We start from the raw sequence: 20571 nt of genomic DNA, 5'->3' as shown, positions 1-20571 counted from the left end.
TGACTCGTGCTCTGTGTGATTCTATTGAGCAAATGTATGACTGTGCGGTCCGAAATTCCCAGGATACCCATGCATCGCTAGCCAGCTTGTCCCGTCAAATATTTGTCAACACATCCAAAGATATCCAGGCACATTCAACAATGAATTTGTCAGAATATTTTGATTTAATAACGCCAAGGTGGGAGACAATTGGACTTGTCTTCGCCCTGCTGGGGACATCATTATTCCATACACCCGATGATGATCCGATCTTCACACATCGCAACCCGTGGAAGCTTGAAAAGAGCCATCTCGGAAATATAGCAGTCGCCATTGGCGATATCTGCTACCAATTCTGCAATAGCGCTGGAACGACTAGTGATCCATTCTGCTGGCTCATGACGCAGCAAATAGTTCTCTTGACTTCGATGTTTGGAGACAACGGTAATCAACTTTCTTATATTTCCTACCAAAAAAGAAAAGAAAAAGAAAATGGCTGATATTCAGAAAAGATTACATGGTATGGCAAAAGCTTGGAGACTTATCTACCATAGTTTACGCATTTGACTTGCATCAGTCCGGCGAAGAGACCGATGAAAACCTTCCATTCTTCTTGGTGGAGGTACGAAAGCGAGTTATGGTGTGCGCATACGCAATTGATAAGGCGCTGGCGACCTCTTTGGGGCGTCCCCCACGGATCTGCTCTCGATACTGTAGTATCTCGCTTCCTTTGGATATAAGTTATGAGAAGATGGTCCTCTCACGAAGCGAACGTGAGAAGTCACTGCAGAATCTCGATGATAATGGTTGGAACACCGAAGGGAATCTGACCGTTGGCGTTATACTTCGCGTGGTTCTACTGACGAGCTTGTTGCGAGAAAGTATCTTGGAATTGTCTTTAAGTCCTAGCACTAAGCATATTCCAGCCAAAGTTGAGTTCGTATCCCATTATAGATCATATTACATTGATATAAAAGACTGACTGGATGAAAACTCACAGAAAGTTAATTCAGGAATCCCGTCAGACGCAACAAGGCCTCCCGTCGTTTATGCACTGGTCCTCTGAGAAAGCTGCAGCGGGTGCTTATAGCTTTCCAAAAGATGAAGGTCGCGCCTTTGCTCACACAGAATTTACGTACCAAGAGTTTCTGCTACATAGAATCTTGCTAAAGCGCCTTGGGATAAGCTCGCAAGGTCTCATACAAAGCTCCTTGGAAATAGTCACCACCCTACTAGACATTATTGCTATGCAGACCCGGTCTACTCACTCAGTGGCAAATCTCTTATGGGATGTAAGATTTCCCTGGTCCTAATTGCTGACATGGCGCCTTTCTCATAAACTCATCTTATTCTAGTTATGCTACATTGGGCTTCCTGCTGCTGGCATCCTGACTTCGAAACTGCTCTCGGATCATAGCACTCAGATATCGAACCCATCGTCAACACCCTTACCTGCCAACCTTCGATCACTTGCCATCGAAAAGCTCAATCTTTTTTTTTCTCATCTGACCTTCCTCGTGCGGCCAAACGAAGAGAATCATGAGATTGCCCAACAAGGGGCGAGAATCATTCGTCGGGTGCTCGATCGAGTTCTTTCCCCTAAATTTCCCCAGCCGGCTATATTAAATCCAGATATTGATCTGTCTGAAAGTTGGCTTGAAGGTTGTGATTTCGATGGTAATTTTGATTTCATGGCGTGGTTTGAGAATATCCACTGGAAGCAGGATCCTTTGTTAAACTTCACCTGACTCAAATACAACAACCATATTTAGTCCAATATATACATTTAAGAGTCCATATAACAGCTCTCTCTTGTTCGAATAGACATTGAAATGCGCAATGCACATTAGAATTATGCTTTTACTTATATGGATTGCTACGGGTGTGATCTCGTGTGGAATAAACCCTGTATATAATGCGTGCCCTCTTCGAACAGCTTGGGCATTATGTACGTAGATATATACATAGAATGACCGGTGGATTCCAACATGTTCTTTAAAACAAATTCAAGCTTCGAACTCCACGTACGTACGTGATAGCTCAAGGAAAATATAGTGACTCACTGCCACCAACCTGCGACTCATTGGTGAGGTCCAGACCTAGAAGACTCGAGATAAAATAGACTGGTCGATGGAATATTTAATCGGAGTGAATAGACCATGCATTTTCGGAATTCAACAATTGTTATTTCCTAAATAGGTAATGGTTGTGGTTGCTCCGAGTCAAGCACTAGAGGTAGCTACATATCTTGCTATAAATAATCTGGCACTGTACCCTATAGAAATAATTCCTTGAGCACTCAGCATACCTCGTGCAGTATCAATGGTGACCGACTTGTGCTGGGCATTACAAGCCGACAATCACTTTGGTCCTCGTGTCAGCATCGATTGTCGTGCCTTTGACTTTACGCTCTTATTCGAGGACATATTTTTCACATCTCTGCCAGCTGCAACTTTCTTATTAATTTTACCTATAAGGCTTTATTTTCTCCGGCGTGAGCCAGTCAAAATCAATTCATACACATTGGCAGTCTGCAAGCTAGTAAATGTCCCGCCTTATAGCTTTCTCGATCGTGGCTAATCTCAAGTAGTGTTCTCTCTTTGTGTTATTTGTTTTCCAAGTTCTGCTTGTGGCATTTCAAGTCCGAGAATCGACCCTTCATACGCGGGCTTCATTGCCTGCACTCATACTCAACATCATAGCAACCTCTGCGGCATCATACGCCTCCTTCGTAGAGGATCAGCGATCCGTCAAGCCCTCTGATATTCTAGTCCTTTATTTCTCGGCATCTAGTATTTGTGGGCTGCCTAAGCTGCGCTCACTCTGGTTAATCCAATCCGTCGAAGTCTGTCGATATCTCTCGTTAGCCAGCTTGCTTTTGATGGTGGCAATTACAGCTCTTGAGTCAGTTCCGAAAACCAAGATGCTGAGCTCACACTATTGTAATGGTACCGAAGAAGGGAGGATCGGGTTTTGGAGCCGAAGCTTCTTTGTTTGGATATTGCCATTCCTTCAGACAGGGTATCGAGAAGCCCTAGAGGTTGAGGATGTTCCGGAAGTCGACACAAAACTTCAAGGACAATGTTCGGGTAGTAGGCTTCGAAAGTCCTGGGATTCCATGACTACCAAATGTCGATATCGCTTGGCCAGAGCTGTGTTTCATGCATACGGATGGGCTTTCGTTTCCGCGATCCCTGCACGTCTGGCCTATAGTTGCTTTACGTTTGCGTAGCCTTTTCTGATTTTAGCAACTGTGAACTATATCGGGGGAACTTCAGCGTCCGAGCCTAAGATTTACGGAAATGCACTCACCGGCGCGTATGTTCTGGTGTACATGGGGTTAGCGGTACGTATTCGTCCAGTATTCTCAATGCAGGATGTCTCTTTAACGGTCATAAAAAGGTTTCCAAAGCTGTATACTGGCGTCAGACATACCGTCTTCTCACTATGATGAGATCTGGTCTTATATCTATGATCTATGACCAGACTATCGACCTGAGTGCGGCTGATTTGACTGATTCCGCAGCTATCACATTAATGGGCACTGATGTCGAACGAATAATGGCGAATTTGAAAAACATCCATGAGGCATGGGCATCTGTCGTAGAACTGGGGATAGCGATTTGGTTATTGGAGCGCGAGATTGGTGTCGCCTGCTTTATACCCCTCCTCATCTCACTGGGTGAGAGGTTCCTCTGATTTTAACATATTCGAAGAGCAACTGCTAAAAAGATTTACCTCTAGGTTCCGTGTTAGCAATGGTCCCAGTGTCAAGTCGGTCTGGGAAGGCGCAGAAACAATGGATCGAGCGAGTACAAACGCGACTTGCAGTGACAGCAAACACATTAGCTAACATGAAGGCTGTACAAATGCTTGGGTTGAGGGATGTTATCTTACCACTGGTGTCACATCTGCGTGAAATGGAAGTGAAAACTTCAGTTACTTTCCGAAAGTTGTTGATATGGCAGGTTGCGCTCTGTGAGTACCTGACACAGGTGATATGGCCATGAAAGGAACTGACGTTGAATCCAGCCAACTTGCCAGTTGTCCTCGCTCCCTTCGCTACGTTTCCCATTTACGCGGTAATATCTGTCGTGCGACACGATGGATCAATCCTCTCTGCTCAGGCATTCACATCCCTCGCTTTGAGTTCTCTTCTCACAAATCCCCTGCTCATATTTTGTCAAGCGATGCCTGCACTCTGGCAGGCCGTCGCTTGCTTTGACCGAATTGAAGCATATTGTGCAGAGAACACCCCTTCAGCCGCAACACACGAAGAGCAGGCTCAGCCGTTCTCGACATCTGAAAAATTCTTGATCTCATTCCAGAATGCAAACATAGCATGGTCCCCGGAAAAAGAGCCCGTGCTACGCAGTCTGAATGTTGATATTTACCAAGGTATTACGATGATTGTCGGTCCTGTTGGATGTGGGAAGTCAACTCTGATCGAGAGCATCCTCCATCAACACATGGTTAAAAATGGTACCAGGACAGCGTCATTCTCAAAAGCGGCCTACTGTCCACAGACCCCGTGGATTTGGAATGACACCATCCGGAACAATATCATGGGATTCCTGACATTTGATCAAGTATGGTATAATTTCACATGCGAGGCATGTGGCCTGCAGGAGGGCCTCGACGCTCTTGCAGAAGGCGACATGCATCTAGCTGGAAGTGATGGCATCTCACTTAGTGGAGGCCTAAAGCAGCGAATTGTGAGTTATTACGCATAAAAGGCAACTGATATTTTCACGTACTAATGATTCGTATCTCCAGGCGCTCGCCCGAGCGGTTTACTCCAGGCTTGATGTTGTCATTCTGGATAATGTGTTCAGCGGACTCGACTCGACGAATGTTGCTCTTATCTCGAACCGGCCTTTTGGCAAAGATGGATACTTCAAGAAACCGGGAATATCCGTTATTCTCGCAATGAGTACCTGTATGTCTTGAGGCGCCTTGACGGCGGATAATGTCCATTAAGACATGATTAAGGACTAGCGCTAAGAGAACCTATAGATCAGTTGCTTCCCCATGCAGACAAAATAGTGATGATGGATGAGGGAAAGATTACAGCATCGGGGTCATACAGTGAAGTACTATCTAAGGAACCGAAGATTTCTTCAGGAGTTGAACACCCAACTGCGGAACCTCCTCTTGCAATGGTGGGGAAGTCAAACTCTCATCTCACGGTTGTCGAAAACAAAGATTCTCTCAACGCTTTTGTGGAGATAGCCAATGACGAAAAGACCACCCTCGCTGGACATCAACAAAATTGGTCCGTGTATACATACTACTTTCGAAGTGCAGGATATGGCCTTTTGGTCTCGTTTTTAGCCTTCATTATTATTGAGGCTTTCTGCACCAGCTTCCAAAGTCAGTTTTGTTTGATTCCTATTAATTAGAAGGAAAGCTAACAGCTTTTAGCACTTTGGATTCAATGGTGGGTTGAGGCAAATGAAGAGCAACCTAACAAGCAGCTGGGGATGTATCTCGGTATTTACGGTTTGATATTTGGATTTACATTACTGAGTCTCATAGCTAGCTGCTGGTATGTGTGTTTGACGCGATTTATTTTTAGAGCTGACTTAAGATCCTAGGTTGCTCTTCATTCGAGCGCTTAACAACACTTCGCTGAATTTGCATTCCGATCTTCTCAAAGCAGCGCTTAGGTGGGCGGTCATAGTCTACCACCTATATTTTGTCATACTAATATCTTTCAATGCAGGGCAACGATTACCTTCTATCAAAGTGTAGACACCGGATCAACAACGAATAGGTATGGTTACTTTCAAAATTTCCTACCTACAAAGTTTCCTGTTTCTAAAATATCTGAAATAGATTTAGCCAAGATTTGGAACTTATTGATATGATGCTACCAATATATGCTGTCAACTGCGTGACTAGTATGAACCCTCCTCCGATACACAGATGCTAGGGCTAACTCACTCGGCAGGTTTCATTGAGGTTTTCATCAGCGTCATTATTATCTGTGCCATGGGTAGATACCTGGCAGTCTCAATCCCATTCCTAGGGGTGGTTCTATTCTTCATTCAGTCATATTACCTACGCACATCCCGACAGGTCCGATTGTTAGATATCGAGGCCAAGGCGCCCCTTTACACACACTTTCTCGAGACGATCCAGGGTATATCAAGCATCAAAGCCTTTGACTGGGGGCTCCAGCTACGAGAAAAAAGCGACATTCTACTAAACCGATCCCAGAGACCGGTCTACATGCTTTACAGTATTCAGCAATGGCTAATTCTGGTTTTGGATTTGGTTGTTGGGGCTATCGCAGTCGTTTTGATTGCAGTCATCACATCCCTACGAGATCAATTCAGTGCAGCATCCATTGGAGTTGCACTGAACATTATACTGACACTAAATCAGACCTTGGCAAATGCTCTCAAGATGTGGACCATGACTGAAACTTCTATCGGGGCTGTCTCGCGTGTAAAACGCTTTATAGAAGATACTCCCTCGGAAGAACGCTGCGTGAGATCTCCAGATGTTCCTCAATTACCGCACCCCTGGCCTTGTGAAGGTGCTGTGGAGTTTACGGACATGACTGCTGGGTATGGGTACGTATTATATCGCTATAGAGTGATTTATTCGGCTATAGATATTCAATGCTAAATCAGACGCAGCCACTCAACCACTCCAATCCTCAAAAGTATTACCATGACTATCAAGCCAGGGGAAAAGATTGCCATCTGTGGACCATCCGGGAGTGGAAAGACATCACTTATCATGGCGATTCTCCAGATGCTTGACGTTCAATCTGGATGCATCAACATAGACGGCGTGAACCTTGCCGAGATTTCGAGAAGCACAATCCGCTCGCGCATCAACGTTGTCCCTCAAGAACCCTTCTTCATGCCAGGCACCCTCCGCTTCAATCTTGATCCTCGCCAGTGTGCGATCGATGCAGAACTGATCTGTGCTGTCGAGAAGGTGGGCCTCTGGGATCGGGTCCGTGCTAAAGGGGGCTTGGATATGGAGTTCTCTGCTGGGGACTGGTCGGTTGGGCAGAGGCAATTGCTTGCCTTGACTCGGGCCCTCGTGAAGAAGAGTGCTTTGTTAATCTTGGATGAGGCAACAAGCAGGTAATAACTTGTCTGAACATTGTCCCATATTGTTTTCTAGATTTTCTAGAATTTCATTGAGGCAGAAGCTAACGATATCCTTGTGCTAGTGTCGATTGGGAAACGGAAGCGATCATGCAGGAGATTATCGAAAAGGAATTTTCACAGCAAACTATCATTGCGGTGGTCCATCGGCTTCGTTATGTTCATTGGTTCGACCGGGTGATGTTGCTCAAGCATGGCGAACTTGTGGAGTGCGATCGAGCTGAAGAGTTGCTGCAAAGGGATTCTGACTTACGGAAGCTCTATTTGGCTTTCCAGGAGCCATCTACTAGTGGATAATCTTTTGCTTTAGACATCGAAATGAGATAAAAGTGGTTATTGAAGAGCCCACATGAAATAAAAGACTTCTTCGAAGCAAGCCTACTAGTCTACCTGAAAAATATCTGTACAGAGCGTGCAAAACTCAAGACAACGCACAATTCTTCTGGGATTGCTGCTTCTCCCAAAACTGAAGGATGTCTCCCAGCATTTTCCGGTGACTGGTGTTGGTTTTCAAGCCTCACGTATCAAAGCCATACATAGAGTACTTTAACCTACCGCTGTGCCCTTAAAGGATTCCTTACGCGGGTACATTACCTATAAGGGTGCAATTCTCTCTGTAACCTCCGAATCAAAATTTCTCTATTGCTCCTTTCAAAACACCGGCCCGTGGTGGACCTAACTCAGGCTTCCCAATTCTTCGATGGTCTCCGCCCACAGTTTCCTCTGTACGGCCTTGCCTGCCGGGGACAGAAGATATGGAGATGGCCTGCTCGGTAAAAGATAGTCAGTTGCTAAGATCCCTTTTTCTCATATATTTGTAGGTACTGGGAAAGATAACGTACTCGATGATTTCCATGTCCCCAAGGAATCCTCCATGTGATTCTGGCCCTGCAGCCACACTGGCGTTGACAAAGAGCCTCCCGCCAATCTCAACAGGCCGTGCTAGAAGGGCCTTCACGACGCCCATGACCATCCGCATATGAAACGGTAGGACATCTGTCATATTCGTATTGATCAAACCTGGACAGACCATGTTCAAAATAACTTTGGATTTGTCGAGTCGTGCAGCAAGGCTGTACATGAACATGGCACACAGGAGCTTGCTGTCGTTGTATCTCTCATTTGGAAAGAAGAATTGTTTAGAGTCCATATGCTCACCTATTTTCATAGGCGCTTTTTTCTCAAAAGACGTGGTGAAGTACATCCGACTACCCACCCACGTAATACGAGTAGATTGACCGATTTGCTCCGCACTCGCCTTGAGGTAGGGCAGCAGCTCGGCGATCAAGAGAGCATTCGAGACGTAATTCACTTGAGTGACTCGGTCGTGCCCGCTTGGGCTGCGTTCGAGCTTTAGAAGCCCAATACCCGCGTTGAGGAGGAGGATATTAACCGAAGGAACTTTGAGTTTCAAGGCTTTAGCGAAACGTTGCACACTCTGATAGTTGTCCATATCAAGTTCCAGAACGGTAATCTTTGCGTGAGGGTTGAGTCGCTGAAGCTCACGTTTGCAAGCTTCACCTTTCGATACACTCCTCACAGCAATAATGAGGTGGGAGACATGGAGCTTGAGCAGTTGTCGTGCTGTCTCTAATCCAATACCAGCAGTAGCCCCAGTGATCACAGCTGTCTTTCCATGGAGGTCGAGATTCGGGGGCAATGAAGCAACCTTGGGTTGTGGAAAATTCATCTTGGTCAAAATGGTCCGGAGAGTATATATATCAGAGGAGTAAATGCGGAAGCTGGCTTGGATGATTTTTGTTAAAATGGAAGGCGCCATTTCCCTTATATAGTCCTTGAGACTCACCTAGGGGTAAGTCTGGGCGCATAGTACTGCCCAATTTGGTACCTACTCGATTGCATTATCTGACACGGAATTACTGCTGCCTGATTTGTTTCGACTCATATGTTGCAAGTTGCCACTGAGAGTTTAATAGTTGTGGTTTACATTCTCTAACACGGTAGGGCGGCGACGTGACGGCTATCGGGCTGACCTTTAGCGCAACCATCTGGCCGCAGACTGGATTAGGCAAGTCATCTCGCATTGGCTATTGATTATGAATTTGGTTTTTATGTGCTGAGTTAACTCGGATTAGGGAAGTCTCCGTCCTATTCGAAGATTGCTTATATGCTCCACATTGATAGGATCTGTGAGGCTAATTCCAGGAAGTGCATTCTTATTGGTGAACTTAGCGCTGCCCCGCAAAAGCATTTAATCCTAATTAAGAAAACCCTCTCCCATTGGATCCTGTGAATAGACCCACTCTGGATCCCCAACCTAATTGGGAAAACCCTCATTGGTTGTCCGGCTACGGTCATTGCTTTGAACCGTGTATCTATTTACTCACCGGCATCATGAATCTCCGACTGATACCAAGCGGCACAAGAAGCTTCCGAACCGATTGGTACTACGGGTACCAGCAGTTTGGTAGAACACCAGTACGCAGCTATATAGGGCCCATCCAACAAAACCCCCTTTTCAGGCCAAATTGATGCCTAGGTGTCTGATTAACTAAATAATCTTGACCGCCTTTTGTACTGCGCTGTACAATCAAAAGTTATACATAGAAAAGTCCTTTCCGCCATCGACCTATCTAAACAGGATATTATCTGAGAAGACCGGTAAAGTTACCACTGAAAAGTCTACACAAGGCCGTTTATGCGGCCGATTATTCTTGTGTATTGTAAACTGACAAGTATGAAAATGAAGCTATTGGCACCATACAAATCCATGCATCTCCGCTTTTTAAGGTGGTTAAATGTAAGTACGAACAGCCTCATTTTCTTACTTATAGGGTTAACTGGCAGAACTTGGGTACCTTGATGATGAAGGCCTATGTAATAGTAACTCAAGTATCTTTATTTATCTGCCAGTCTTAATTCAGGAATCCAGGAAATAATCAGGCATCTAGGAATCACACTGCCTGAAAGGGGGTTTTACCGCATGGCCACTATACCGCTGCGTAATGGTCAAGATTTTGCTTCAACCGAGCTGATTTTAATCAAATTCATTTCCATAGGGGAACTGATTCAGGTCGAGATAGGGTTTGCCTCTTTTCTTGGTGTTCTTCGAAATGTCCGTCTTGGCTCGGGAGAATATTGACCGCAAAGAAAAATTCAGTTGTTAATAGTTCTAGGGAAATATAAAAAGAAGTGACTTTCCTCATAGTGTATGATTGTTAAGATCTCTATTTAAGGCCATATCTTGGAATTCTACTCAACATGCCATCTATTCAAGCTATACGCCAAGTAAATACCGAGATAAAGGAACTTGGCCCTGGGCTAGTGGGCATCTTCGGTAGGTCTTGTCTCGGGTACTTTGGCTTTCTCACTGATGAATACTAGCCGGCGGAACGAGCGGTATTGGAGAGACTACCTGTAGGGAATTTGTACGGAATACACGGCTACCTATCGTGTATATCATCGGTCAAAACCAGACAAAGGCATCTCGTGTAACGGCCGAGCTAAGAACTATCAACCCTGAGGCCAAAGTCATCTTTTTGCAAAGTAACCTCACCGCAACCCTGCCCCGCCATCAACGAGGACAATGAGTGTAAATAGCCAGGAGTACCCAATTGCCTTCAACAACGGCTGCAGAGCGGCAATAGCTGCTGCAGAGAGAGCACATCGAGTGATATTATTCGCCGCGGCGGCTGCACTAGGACGTTTTGGGAAAATATCAACTAGCAAAGCACTGAAATTCTGTAAGACCACCGTACATTTTGCGCCAATCAAAGCCTGCAAGATCAATGGAATACTGGGATGAACATGGAACTGAATGGCCCACCCATAACCCACCAAGAGAGGAATGGAAATGGACAGGATGGTGAAGGAGCCACGAGATCGAGCACTTTCAAACGTAAATTGATTTCCACCCACGACGCGGTTATCTCCGTCCAGGCCTATCGCTTGTGCGGTGTGTTTGTAATTCCAATCCATAAGACGTCCGGCAATGAGTTCCCCGAGGATGACTCCTAGTCCCCCGGGAAGAAAACAGAGACCAACAAACAGGTCATTGTATCCGTAGGTATTTCCGAAGATGAGAGGGAGGGAAGTTTGAATACAATACCATACGGTGTAGGGCGATGCGGACATCCACAATGTCAAGATGGTGTCCCAGTAGAATATAATATGGAGCGATATAAATGGGCTCGGTATGATCCATTTGCCTTTTCCAGTTTTACCGGCGTTGATATCTGCTACTTCTTCTTATTGGGCCACGAAGGCGTTATTCGTTGTGTTGTTGTTATCCGACTTGGCAACCTTTCCCCTCAGCATAGTCCACCATGTTCTCCATATACCCTGTGGATCGACGGCCCCATTGCCGACGACTGTCCTTGCTGTTTCTGGTAATATCATTCCAAATATAACCAATGCCCAAAAACACCACATGGCATCGCCCGAGGCTAGGATAGAGCCACCGCCAATGACAGGCCCGATGCAGGGGCCGAGATTTGTCGATGTAAGCATGGGACCTAGAATCTTGCCACGTTCGGAGTGAGGCGATATGTCCGCAACAACAGCGTAGGCAAGCGACATGACGGCTGATCCTCCAATACTCTGGAGGCCGCGCAACAAGATCAGGGCGGTATAGTTGGATTTATTAAGGGCGAGTCCAAGGCTAGCACAGACATAGATCGAGAAGGTCATTATGAAGACTGGACGGGGGCCCAGGGTGTCGGAGAGTGGAGACCAGAAGGCGGGGGAGATGGCCTGGAATATCACATAGAATGTGATAGTGAGGTTGACGAGTTGGGTAGATACATTGTACTGGTTGCTCAAGAGATCAATGAGTGGGAAGTAGATTGTGGCTGTTAGAGAGGAAGCTAGAGTCAGGTATCCGAGTAGATATGTGAAGAAGCGTATCTGGTTGCGGGTGAATATGGTATATGGCTGAGAGATGGGTAGTGAAGATCTATCTTTAGTAGACATTCTAGAGGAGATTGCTTGATAATTTCACAGTATTCCAAAAAAAGATTCATTACTTAATCTATGCCAGGCAAGGTCTGATTGAGTTTGAAAGGAGATGAAGGCGGGGAAGCTGGTTGGGGGGAACTTCTGACCTTGGAAGCTTTGGAGACCGTAACCAATACAATACCATATGGGGAACATGGGTACCTGGATATTTTACGTGTAGTACATATGTAGGTACAAAAGTACTGTGTTATTCCGAGGTTCCCCTGGAACACCTGTGAATGAAACCTGATTATCTCAGCATAACCCCTCTTTCAGCCTTCCAAGGTTACCTAGGTAGGTATATAAAGAAGTTTGAACCTGGGAGAAATGATTAGTTTAACAATCTACCGAGTCAAACCTCTCTATCGGCTATCTCTTTTATATTCACTTTTCCATTTTCTACCGTATGAAAATACGATTTGAAATAAACATTAGTCAACTAAAATATGACAGTGGACATGAAACGCCAACTCCCCCCGAGCATTCTAGAGCGTACGTCGTGTGTTGTTAATTCTACCAGAAGATCTCTACAATGTGGCTCGTTAGTAATAAATTTCTTTAGATCTCCCAATTGCTGGTAGCAAAGTAGTCGATACCACTCAATATGGTAAATCGCATTACGGACGTACTACACAGTTGACAGTTCAACTTCCGTCGGGGTTGTACAAAAGTTATTTTTTGAAGGTAGAAAGGAGAATCTAGTGATCCCAGCAATAAACCCACCCTCTAAGAGTAGAATACTAACTGATTTAGTAGATCTTAGAAGGAGAACTCGGAATGATCACCTGCCGAGGCGAGTATGAGTCTCTTAAGTCAATCTATTCGGTATGCGCACATACCCCAGAACCACTTGGATGGGGCAGATACAAGGAAGACGATCTCGACTATTCCTTTCTCCTCGTTGAGTTCTTAACCATTCAGAAGCAGGTATGCAGCTAATATCCCCTTAATATTATCTTGCCACACTATTTATTCAAAATTGGATAATAATTCTCATTTCTAGCCTGCGGATATCGAAACTCTCCCCGCTGCCCTAGCAGAGCTACATTTGAAATCTCGATCTCCAACTGGCAAATTTGGGTTCCATGTGCCCACCTGTCATACACGTAATGTCCAGGCTGTCGACCTTTGGACAGATTCATGGTGTGAACTCTTCTCTAGCCATCTTTCACGCATTATCTCCCATGCCAAGGCCGGGTTTATGTGGCCTGAATTTGATCAGCTCGGACAACTAGTTCTTTCCAAGGTCGTCCCTGCTCTCCTTTTACCGTTGCAGACACATGGGCACTCCATTAAACCATGCCTTGTCCATGGGGACTGCTGGGATGGGAACACCGCCACTGGGGAAGACGGTCGTGCTTTCTTTTTTGATGTTGCTTCCTTCTATGCACACAATGAATATGATCTGGGCAACTGGAGGGCTTCTAGACATGCCCTTAGTGATCCAGCCTATACGAATGCATACAAAGAAGTGGTTCCTATATCAGAACCAGGTGAGTTCTCATAATAAGTATTCCCTATAGAGAAAAGAAGAAAAGTATAATTGACACGTTGCTTTAATCTCTCAAGTCCAGGATTGGAATGATAGAAACCTGCTTTACTCGTTGACATGGAACATATGCAATGCATTATTCGTGCCTCATTCCACGCAAAGACCGCAGTAAGTCGATCTTAGGGGTAGTGCTTTTGTTCTAGTTTGGCTGATTTTTATTTTCCTTTAACAGAGTCTTTAAAGACATGATAACTCTCTGCGAGGGGGTTTGTCCAGATGATCTTCATGAGCTACTGTCCGGCTTTGACAGGGCAAATGGAATCACTGATCCGTCAATAGTGGATCGCGAGGGCTGAATCATCCTATACTGAACCCGAGGATGAGGGCCTGATTAGCTCAACATGCTTGACAGTCAAGCTATCTTTCTTGGACTCCCTGAAACTCCCTTGGTGTCGGATATCAAGGCCGCGCTTGATGATGACAAGCTCATTGCGTTTGACAAAGATAATTTCTCCTGCACGCCCAAGATCCAGTAGCAACTGGTCGATAGAAGGTAACCAATTATTAGGAATAAAGAAGTGTCGGGCCGCAGGCTCATCACTCTCTTTCAGATTGGTGGAGCAAACCCAGTACTCAGAGTCGATATAGACTAGTCGTTCATCAAGTGTTCCAATAACCGCCTCGAATTTTGATGATACGGCATCAAAGCTGTGCACAGGGGATTGAATTATTTTATTCGAGCTGAAGTCACCAAAGTCCCACACATGTATCCGTGGCACAGAAGCCTGGGTGGATGAGGCGTCTTTTGTTAGTGTCACAAAGAAACGAGAGTGGCGGAGAGGAGTTACATGATCGATGATTGTGAAGGGTTGGAGTAGATGGTCCAAAGAAATAGCGTTGACACATTCCAGAGAGGTCCAGTTGTACGACATTATCCCCGTGGGCGTCACAAGGAGTAGATTATTGGCGTGCGTGGAACTCTGAATCCAATGTCCTTTGGCCTTGACCTCATTGCGAATAAGAGGAGCCTTATCCCCAGAGACAGCCAGATCCCAAAGAGTATCCTCGGAATCGGTACTTACAAGAAGCCTTGAATGTTTGCTGCATCCAAGAATTTGCCGTATACTTGTCCCGATGTAGAAATCCAGGAAAGGTTCCTGGACATCCCATCTTGATCGTGGCCGTCGCATAAGTCTTCTACTTACTACGTGGCTGGCGGAGTCTGCACAGGTGAGAATGCCTTCATCGAAGTGTAGGAAAGTGACTGAAATCCCACGAGTTTGTACAAACAGCTGCTGGCTCTGGAGCTCAGAGGCGAAGTCGTAGACATGCACGGATTCATCCTCCTTTCCACAGAACACAAGCGAGGCAGACTGGACGCAGAGAATAGATGCGATGCTCACTGTTTCTGAAACCTGATAGTCTATCTCTTGATAGCTTGTTGGGACAGATACCGTGTCACTGTTGATGTTGTCGATATCCTGTCTCTGCAACACCGCAGGGCCCCAAATCCGGCACTCGTATAACCGAACGTCGAGGAGTAGGGTATTGTCCAAAGTGAAGACGAGCGATTTGGACACAGACTGGTCCCCATTGAAGTTTAGCAGATATATCACTTTGAGTGTTTCAAATATCAAATAACTGAATTGTGCCTTGAGAGTTGGCAGTTGCCAATGTGCGGCCGTCTGGCGAGCACGCCAGCGCGTGAGCAATCACCCCCTCTAGAGTTCCTCGAACGCCACCGGACGATGTATCGTACACCACAATATCTCCATCTGAGTAGGCTGCAACAAGAATGTTCGCGTCGACGGCAGGGCTGAAGGCTAGGTGCCAAACTGTTGTGCTTCCGTTGCTCTTTTTCAGCGATTCATGAAGAGACCCGGAGTTCTTTTCATATATATCGTGGATTCGTTTTAACTCAAAGTTCCACAAGATGAGGTACTCCCCGCGATAGATTATCGCCAGGAGGTTTTGGAGAGGAGAGAAAGCCGCGCCCCAAGGTTGCCTGAACTGGAGACCACTATTTTCAAAATCTTGCGTCCAGTTGGTTGGCTCGTCCTCAATGACACCGCCGTTTTGGATATCCCAGCAAACAAGCTGATTGTTTATCAGTGCACCAAGCAGAAAACAGTCATTGTCTATGAATGTCAGGGCCATGCACCTCCCTGGGATTGGAAGAGTGCAAATCTTGGACCAGGAATCCAAGCTCCATACAGACACAGATTTTAGACTGGCTGACGCAAGATAGTTCCCGCTTTCGCCAAATGTCAAGTTCAATACCCCTTCTTGTTGACGGATAACATTGCATTCCTGGCATGTCTTACTATCGTAGAAGAAGATATGCCCGTTTTCCATGCTCATGGCGATGTACTTGTTTGATGTTGCCACGCACGTACCCCAAATCCGCTTCTCCGATTTGGGATACGTGACAGTGGACAAGCAGTCATCCCAAGTATGCAAAGATAAACCATGTACAGATACTCCTCTAGTAGATGAGCCAAACAGTTGCCGGATAGTGGAATTGCGAGGACAAAATGGAGGGATGAGATGTTGAATTGACAACGGGTAGAGGGAAAGTTGGTGACCGAATCTAGTTACAAGATAAACCATATCATTCCCCCACCCCTGGATGAGTTGTGCATCTTTCTTCAGACTCAATGGGGATGCATGCTGGGAGCGCCGAGCCATCAAATTCTCGATGGCCTTCCCAGCATGAAACACCAATTGCAGATCTCCATGCCTCGCGAGATATCCAATCCAGCTCAGGATATTGGGTGACATGAGAAATTTCGAGAGGGCGACGTATATATCCTCGTCCATCGACCTAACGAGAGGCAAATGCTTGAAGATAAATTTACATGCATAATCTCCAAACGGGGACTTCTTGGATTCTGTAAAGAGGCCTAGATTTTTTGAACGAGGGGGTTTCATCTCGCTGCTAGAGAGGTACTGAAGACACGCCAGAGTAATTTGCCTATGTGCATTCGATTTTTCAATTGCAAACTCCGAAACAGTATTCTGACGTAGAAGAAAATCACGCGCCGTCGAGTGGATTAACTGGACCATTTTTTGGCTGTCAACATAGGCGATGTTGCGACAACATGTGTTAATGGAACGTTCAATATCGCTGATGTTGTCATTGATACCAAGCTCAATAACTGGATGTATTTCAGCTATCGACAGAGGTCGAAATGAGCATGTTGTCCAGGTAAGAATGGCTTTCGCCAATTCCTTGCCGAACCGAGCGTTGGCCATATCGGCGAGAATCTTGCTATAAAGATTATCCATGCTGTCAGAACTGCTCGCCAGTACTCTCCGGATGTCTGAAGATGTATTGGCTTGCTGGAGCTCCTTTAGTACTAGGTCGACCCAGAGAAAGCACCCATTAGACGTATCGGAAATGTCATCCACCATAGCTTTTCTTTCATCATCGTTCCTTGTGGGCAGTGAATCAATCTGGGCTTGCAGAAGAAGTAATATATCCTTCTTTGTATCGTGCTCTTCGATCGCCTCTGACACGACTTGAGTTGTCTGATTCATAAAACCCGTGGTTGTCATTGGATATCGAGAAGTCACCAAGATGGACAATGGCCAGACCTCCTGCATCTTTGCCAGAAAAGACATCAGTTCGGAGCCTCCCTTGGACTCATCTAGGGCATCAATCACCCAGTATTGCTGTTTGATTAGATGAATTTTGAGCAGAGATCGTAGATAAAGCCTCTGCCAAACAGAATTATGATCTGCCTTGCTGATCGTGGCATCCTGCCATGTCCCCGCGGCGTCTAGTACAGCTGACAGAATTTCTCCGTGTAACCGGGCCATCTGCCAAGCCAATGACCTTAAGAAAGAATTTATTGTGACTTTTGATTTGTCCTCCTCCTTGAAGAAAAAGAAACAGCAATCTTGCCCCAGGTTCCGTAGGTGGTTAATGACGTGGCCGGTTAAAATGGTCTTTCCTGCACCCGGTCGGCCTCGCAGCCAAAGCAGTTGGGAACAGGAACAATCCAGCCATCGCTCAAAAAAGGGCTTTTCTAAGAGCCAATCACACGAGCCTGGAACCCTACTGTCATCTTGGTTCATCAAGTCTCCTTCTGGGGCTTCAGAAAACCCAAGAAATGTATTCAAGACCTCTAACTGATCTTCTTTTATCTGCCCAGTCTCAGAAATTTGGAGATATCGTTTGCTGTCGATGTATGCTGCAAGCGAGTTCCGAACTGCGAGGTAGGAAGGGTCGTTCGTAGAAGTAAAGCGTGCGACATTCCGGTGATTCGCGTTGAGATACATCTTTCTTTCGTTGACATAGTTCATCACTGCAGACGTTTTGTCCACGATCAGCCCTCGACCAAAGACATAGTTCATCGGTTTGGTTTCGTAGAAGGAGAACAGTTTCAGGTCATCACAAAGACGCGGAAATTCTTCATTGATCAATTGTAGTGCTTGCGATCCTGGAAAAAGGTCCTGAACAAACGGCCGGCTCCCTGGCACTACCTGTAGAAGTCGGCTCAGGGTCTGTGCAAGATTGGCTCCTTGGTGTGGTGTTGCAAGGAAGAAGATGGCACAGATTTTGTGAACAAGCGGCCTCATTTCCTCATTATCATGGGCGAAAATAAATGCCTTCTTGATAACCAGTCCACCCATGCTGTGGCCGACCAAGATTAATGGTACCTGAATAGTACCGAGCTGTTAGAAAATATGGATTCCTGACTCCAGGAAGGGTCTAATTTATATATACCTTGCTCTCTCTCAGAATTACAGGCGAATCATGTATAGAGTATAGCAGTGATAGTGCAAAGTCCGGGATATTGAGCACTGATCCTTGGGCAATATCAGATGCATAGCCAAAGGTGTGAATTCGCACATCCTGAAAAGCATGATCCTTGGAGAGCCATTCTCGAGGCCAGAACATTGATGGATCCCCATCTTTGGTCCATGTGCTTTGAGAGCCTCCATTGACTCCATGGACAAATATCAAGTCCACCACTATGTCACCAGGAGGGTTATGTAGAGTGGTTAGCCCTATTGGACCCTTACCGGCCTCTTGACCACGCCAGTCCGTGGTGGTATCTCTGCGGGTGAGGGTCCGAGTAATAAGAGACTTCGTGGTGGCAATGGACACGAGAGATTTGTGCCTGTCTCCATATCCTGATCCCATTTTATTCAATTTATCTGGTGTTATATGTGGGTGATATAGGCTGAATGTTTTGTTTTTGTGGGCATAATTGAAAAAGAGGGGTTCTTCTAAGGCCAGTATTTCGAATATTGGATGATCTGCAAAAAGCCCATTCAAGACAAACTTGGAATCCTACTGCTCATCTTGCTCGTATATTATTTGACGCCACTAATCTGCCACGTCACTGTGACCTGCAAGGCTGTACCTAGCATGACTCTTTATGCAAACAATTTTGAGCTTACAAGGGTGCAGCTGCCCCACATCTAACATAATGATCAATGCCATCACATCTGTTAGCGCCGGTGAATTGGAAACTAGGATTGAGCAACTAATGCACAATTATCGGACCAGTGTGACGGACGTGCATATGGGAGGCTGTAAGCGACAATAAATGCAGAACACTTTCCAACTATAATTTTTTGGCTTGATTTACAAAAAATAGTCCTAACTTTTAAATTAGTCTTTACTAGTAAAAGAAACAAAGGAAACGAAGTTGAGCACACCAGCAGAATGGTTGATTCTTCCGTCTGGGACCAGGAAATTGCTGTACCCGAAAGTGTGATAACCTTTGTGGATGATAGTGTTTCGAAACGTAAGAAAAGATTTGTCTATCCATCATTTATTCTATTCTTCTAAACAAATTTCGTGTCCGTTATAGAGCTCCCTGAGGGTTCAACCGTGGTCAGCATCTTTTCACATGGTGCCTCGTACTGGACCAGAACTGCCGAAATTAAGACTACTAGTTCCACCGGAGATGAGATCTCATTCTTTTTGAAAGTGAGTAGTATCGGGAATTTTGATAGAATCCAGTCTTACTTATTTTGCAAATAGGTTGCGCAAGGAGACATCGGCAAAGGGATGCTCTATGGAGAGTTCCATTCCATGACAGCCATCCATAACGCCATGCCTAATATTGCCCCACAGCCAATAGGGAATGGAACCTACAAGAAGGATTCTGAAACTCACTTTTTCCTCTGTCGCTTTCACGCCATGAAGGGTCTTCCCAACGTTACAGATTTCCCTGCTGCTGTGGCTCAACTACATAAGAACGGGATCTCTCCGAACGGGAAATTCGGTTTCCCTGTAACAACATACCAAGGAAGACTTCCACAAAATACCACCGAGTGCGACAGATGGGAAGAATCTTTCTCGAACGGCATTGAGCAGTTCTTTAAAGCCGAGGAAGAGGCTCAAGGTTTTGATGAGGAGATGGTTGCTCTTAGGAGAGCGATCATGGGAAAAGTAATTCCACAACTGCTACGACCATTAGAGGCGGATGGAAACAAAATCCAGACATGTTTGGTTCATGGAGACTTATGGGATGGGAATACATCGGTTGATTCTAAGTCTAACAAGCCCCTGATTTTCGATGCGTGTTCATCATACGCGCATCATGAATGTGAGACCCATGGTAGAATATTATCTGGTACTAATTCTATGCTAACAATATTTTCGTGTTTACAGATGAATAAGCTCCATGGAGGTTAGTGACACACGAAATTGGAAAGTTGTATGTGGCGGAGTATCTTCAACATTTTCCCCGGTCTGAGCCAGTAGCAGATTTCGATGATCGGAATGCATTATATTGCGTGTAAGTCACCGAAAGCTTGAATTTCCAAAGTAAGTTGCAAAAATATTGATTAAATGGCAATCATAGGAGATTCAATCTATGCTCATCAGCTCTATACCCGGGAAACCTTCGCTTTCGAAGGATGTAAGTGTCCCTGGAACCCCTTACCATGAGCCTATATAACTAACTAGACTGATTATAAAGTGTGAAGCAGGAAATGCGTGATCTTGTAGAGAAGTTTCCACTGCGATATGAAGGCGATAGCAAGACGTGA

General features: G+C 45.5%; 5 protein-coding genes across 5 annotated transcripts; 2 read left to right on the top strand and 3 right to left on the bottom strand.

Moving 5' to 3' along the window:
* Positions 1–2902: 2902 nt before the first annotated feature.
* PGRI_062900 (ABC transporter, transmembrane domain, type 1) lies at positions 2903–7406 on the top strand (the record flags this gene model as incomplete). Its single annotated transcript, XM_040794004.1, has 15 exons — positions 2903–3071; positions 3228–3325; positions 3382–3661; positions 3724–3957; positions 4012–4694; positions 4756–4918; positions 4996–5352; positions 5404–5472; positions 5518–5527; positions 5577–5648; positions 5705–5755; positions 5824–5882; positions 5933–6560; positions 6627–7085; positions 7175–7406. The coding sequence occupies 15 exons, from the start codon at positions 2903–2905 to the stop codon at positions 7404–7406; spliced, it is 3564 nt and encodes a 1187-aa protein (XP_040648859.1).
* A 378-nt stretch (positions 7407–7784) lies between these two features.
* Positions 7785–8799, bottom strand: PGRI_062890 (uncharacterized protein; the record flags this gene model as incomplete). Its single annotated transcript, XM_040794003.1, has 2 exons — positions 7785–7875; positions 7952–8799. 2 exons carry the CDS (start codon positions 8797–8799, stop codon positions 7785–7787), a joined length of 939 nt encoding a protein of 312 aa, XP_040648858.1.
* Positions 8800–11318: 2519 nt separating this feature from the next.
* PGRI_062880 (Major facilitator superfamily domain, general substrate transporter) lies at positions 11319–12041 on the bottom strand (the record flags this gene model as incomplete). The annotated part of the gene is made up of 1 exon (XM_040794002.1): positions 11319–12041. The coding sequence occupies one exon, from the start codon at positions 12039–12041 to the stop codon at positions 11319–11321; it is 723 nt and encodes a 240-aa protein (XP_040648857.1).
* Positions 12042–13919: 1878 nt separating this feature from the next.
* On the bottom strand, positions 13920–18709 carry PGRI_062870 (uncharacterized protein; the record flags this gene model as incomplete). Its single annotated transcript, XM_040794001.1, has 5 exons — positions 13920–14714; positions 14763–15140; positions 15274–18222; positions 18290–18537; positions 18589–18709. The coding sequence occupies 5 exons, from the start codon at positions 18707–18709 to the stop codon at positions 13920–13922; spliced, it is 4491 nt and encodes a 1496-aa protein (XP_040648856.1).
* Positions 18710–18998: 289 nt separating this feature from the next.
* On the top strand, positions 18999–20571 carry PGRI_062860 (Fructosamine/Ketosamine-3-kinase; the record flags this gene model as incomplete). The annotated part of the gene is made up of 7 exons (XM_040794000.1): positions 18999–19104; positions 19188–19319; positions 19386–19504; positions 19559–20126; positions 20216–20318; positions 20385–20441; positions 20502–20571. 7 exons carry the CDS (start codon positions 18999–19001, stop codon positions 20569–20571), a joined length of 1155 nt encoding a protein of 384 aa, XP_040648855.1.

This window comes from Penicillium griseofulvum (assembly GCF_001561935.1).
Source record: "Penicillium griseofulvum strain PG3 chromosome Unknown contig_95, whole genome shotgun sequence".
NCBI classification, from domain to species: domain Eukaryota; kingdom Fungi; phylum Ascomycota; class Eurotiomycetes; order Eurotiales; family Aspergillaceae; genus Penicillium; species Penicillium griseofulvum.
This window is presented reverse-complemented; position numbering and strand designations above follow the sequence as displayed.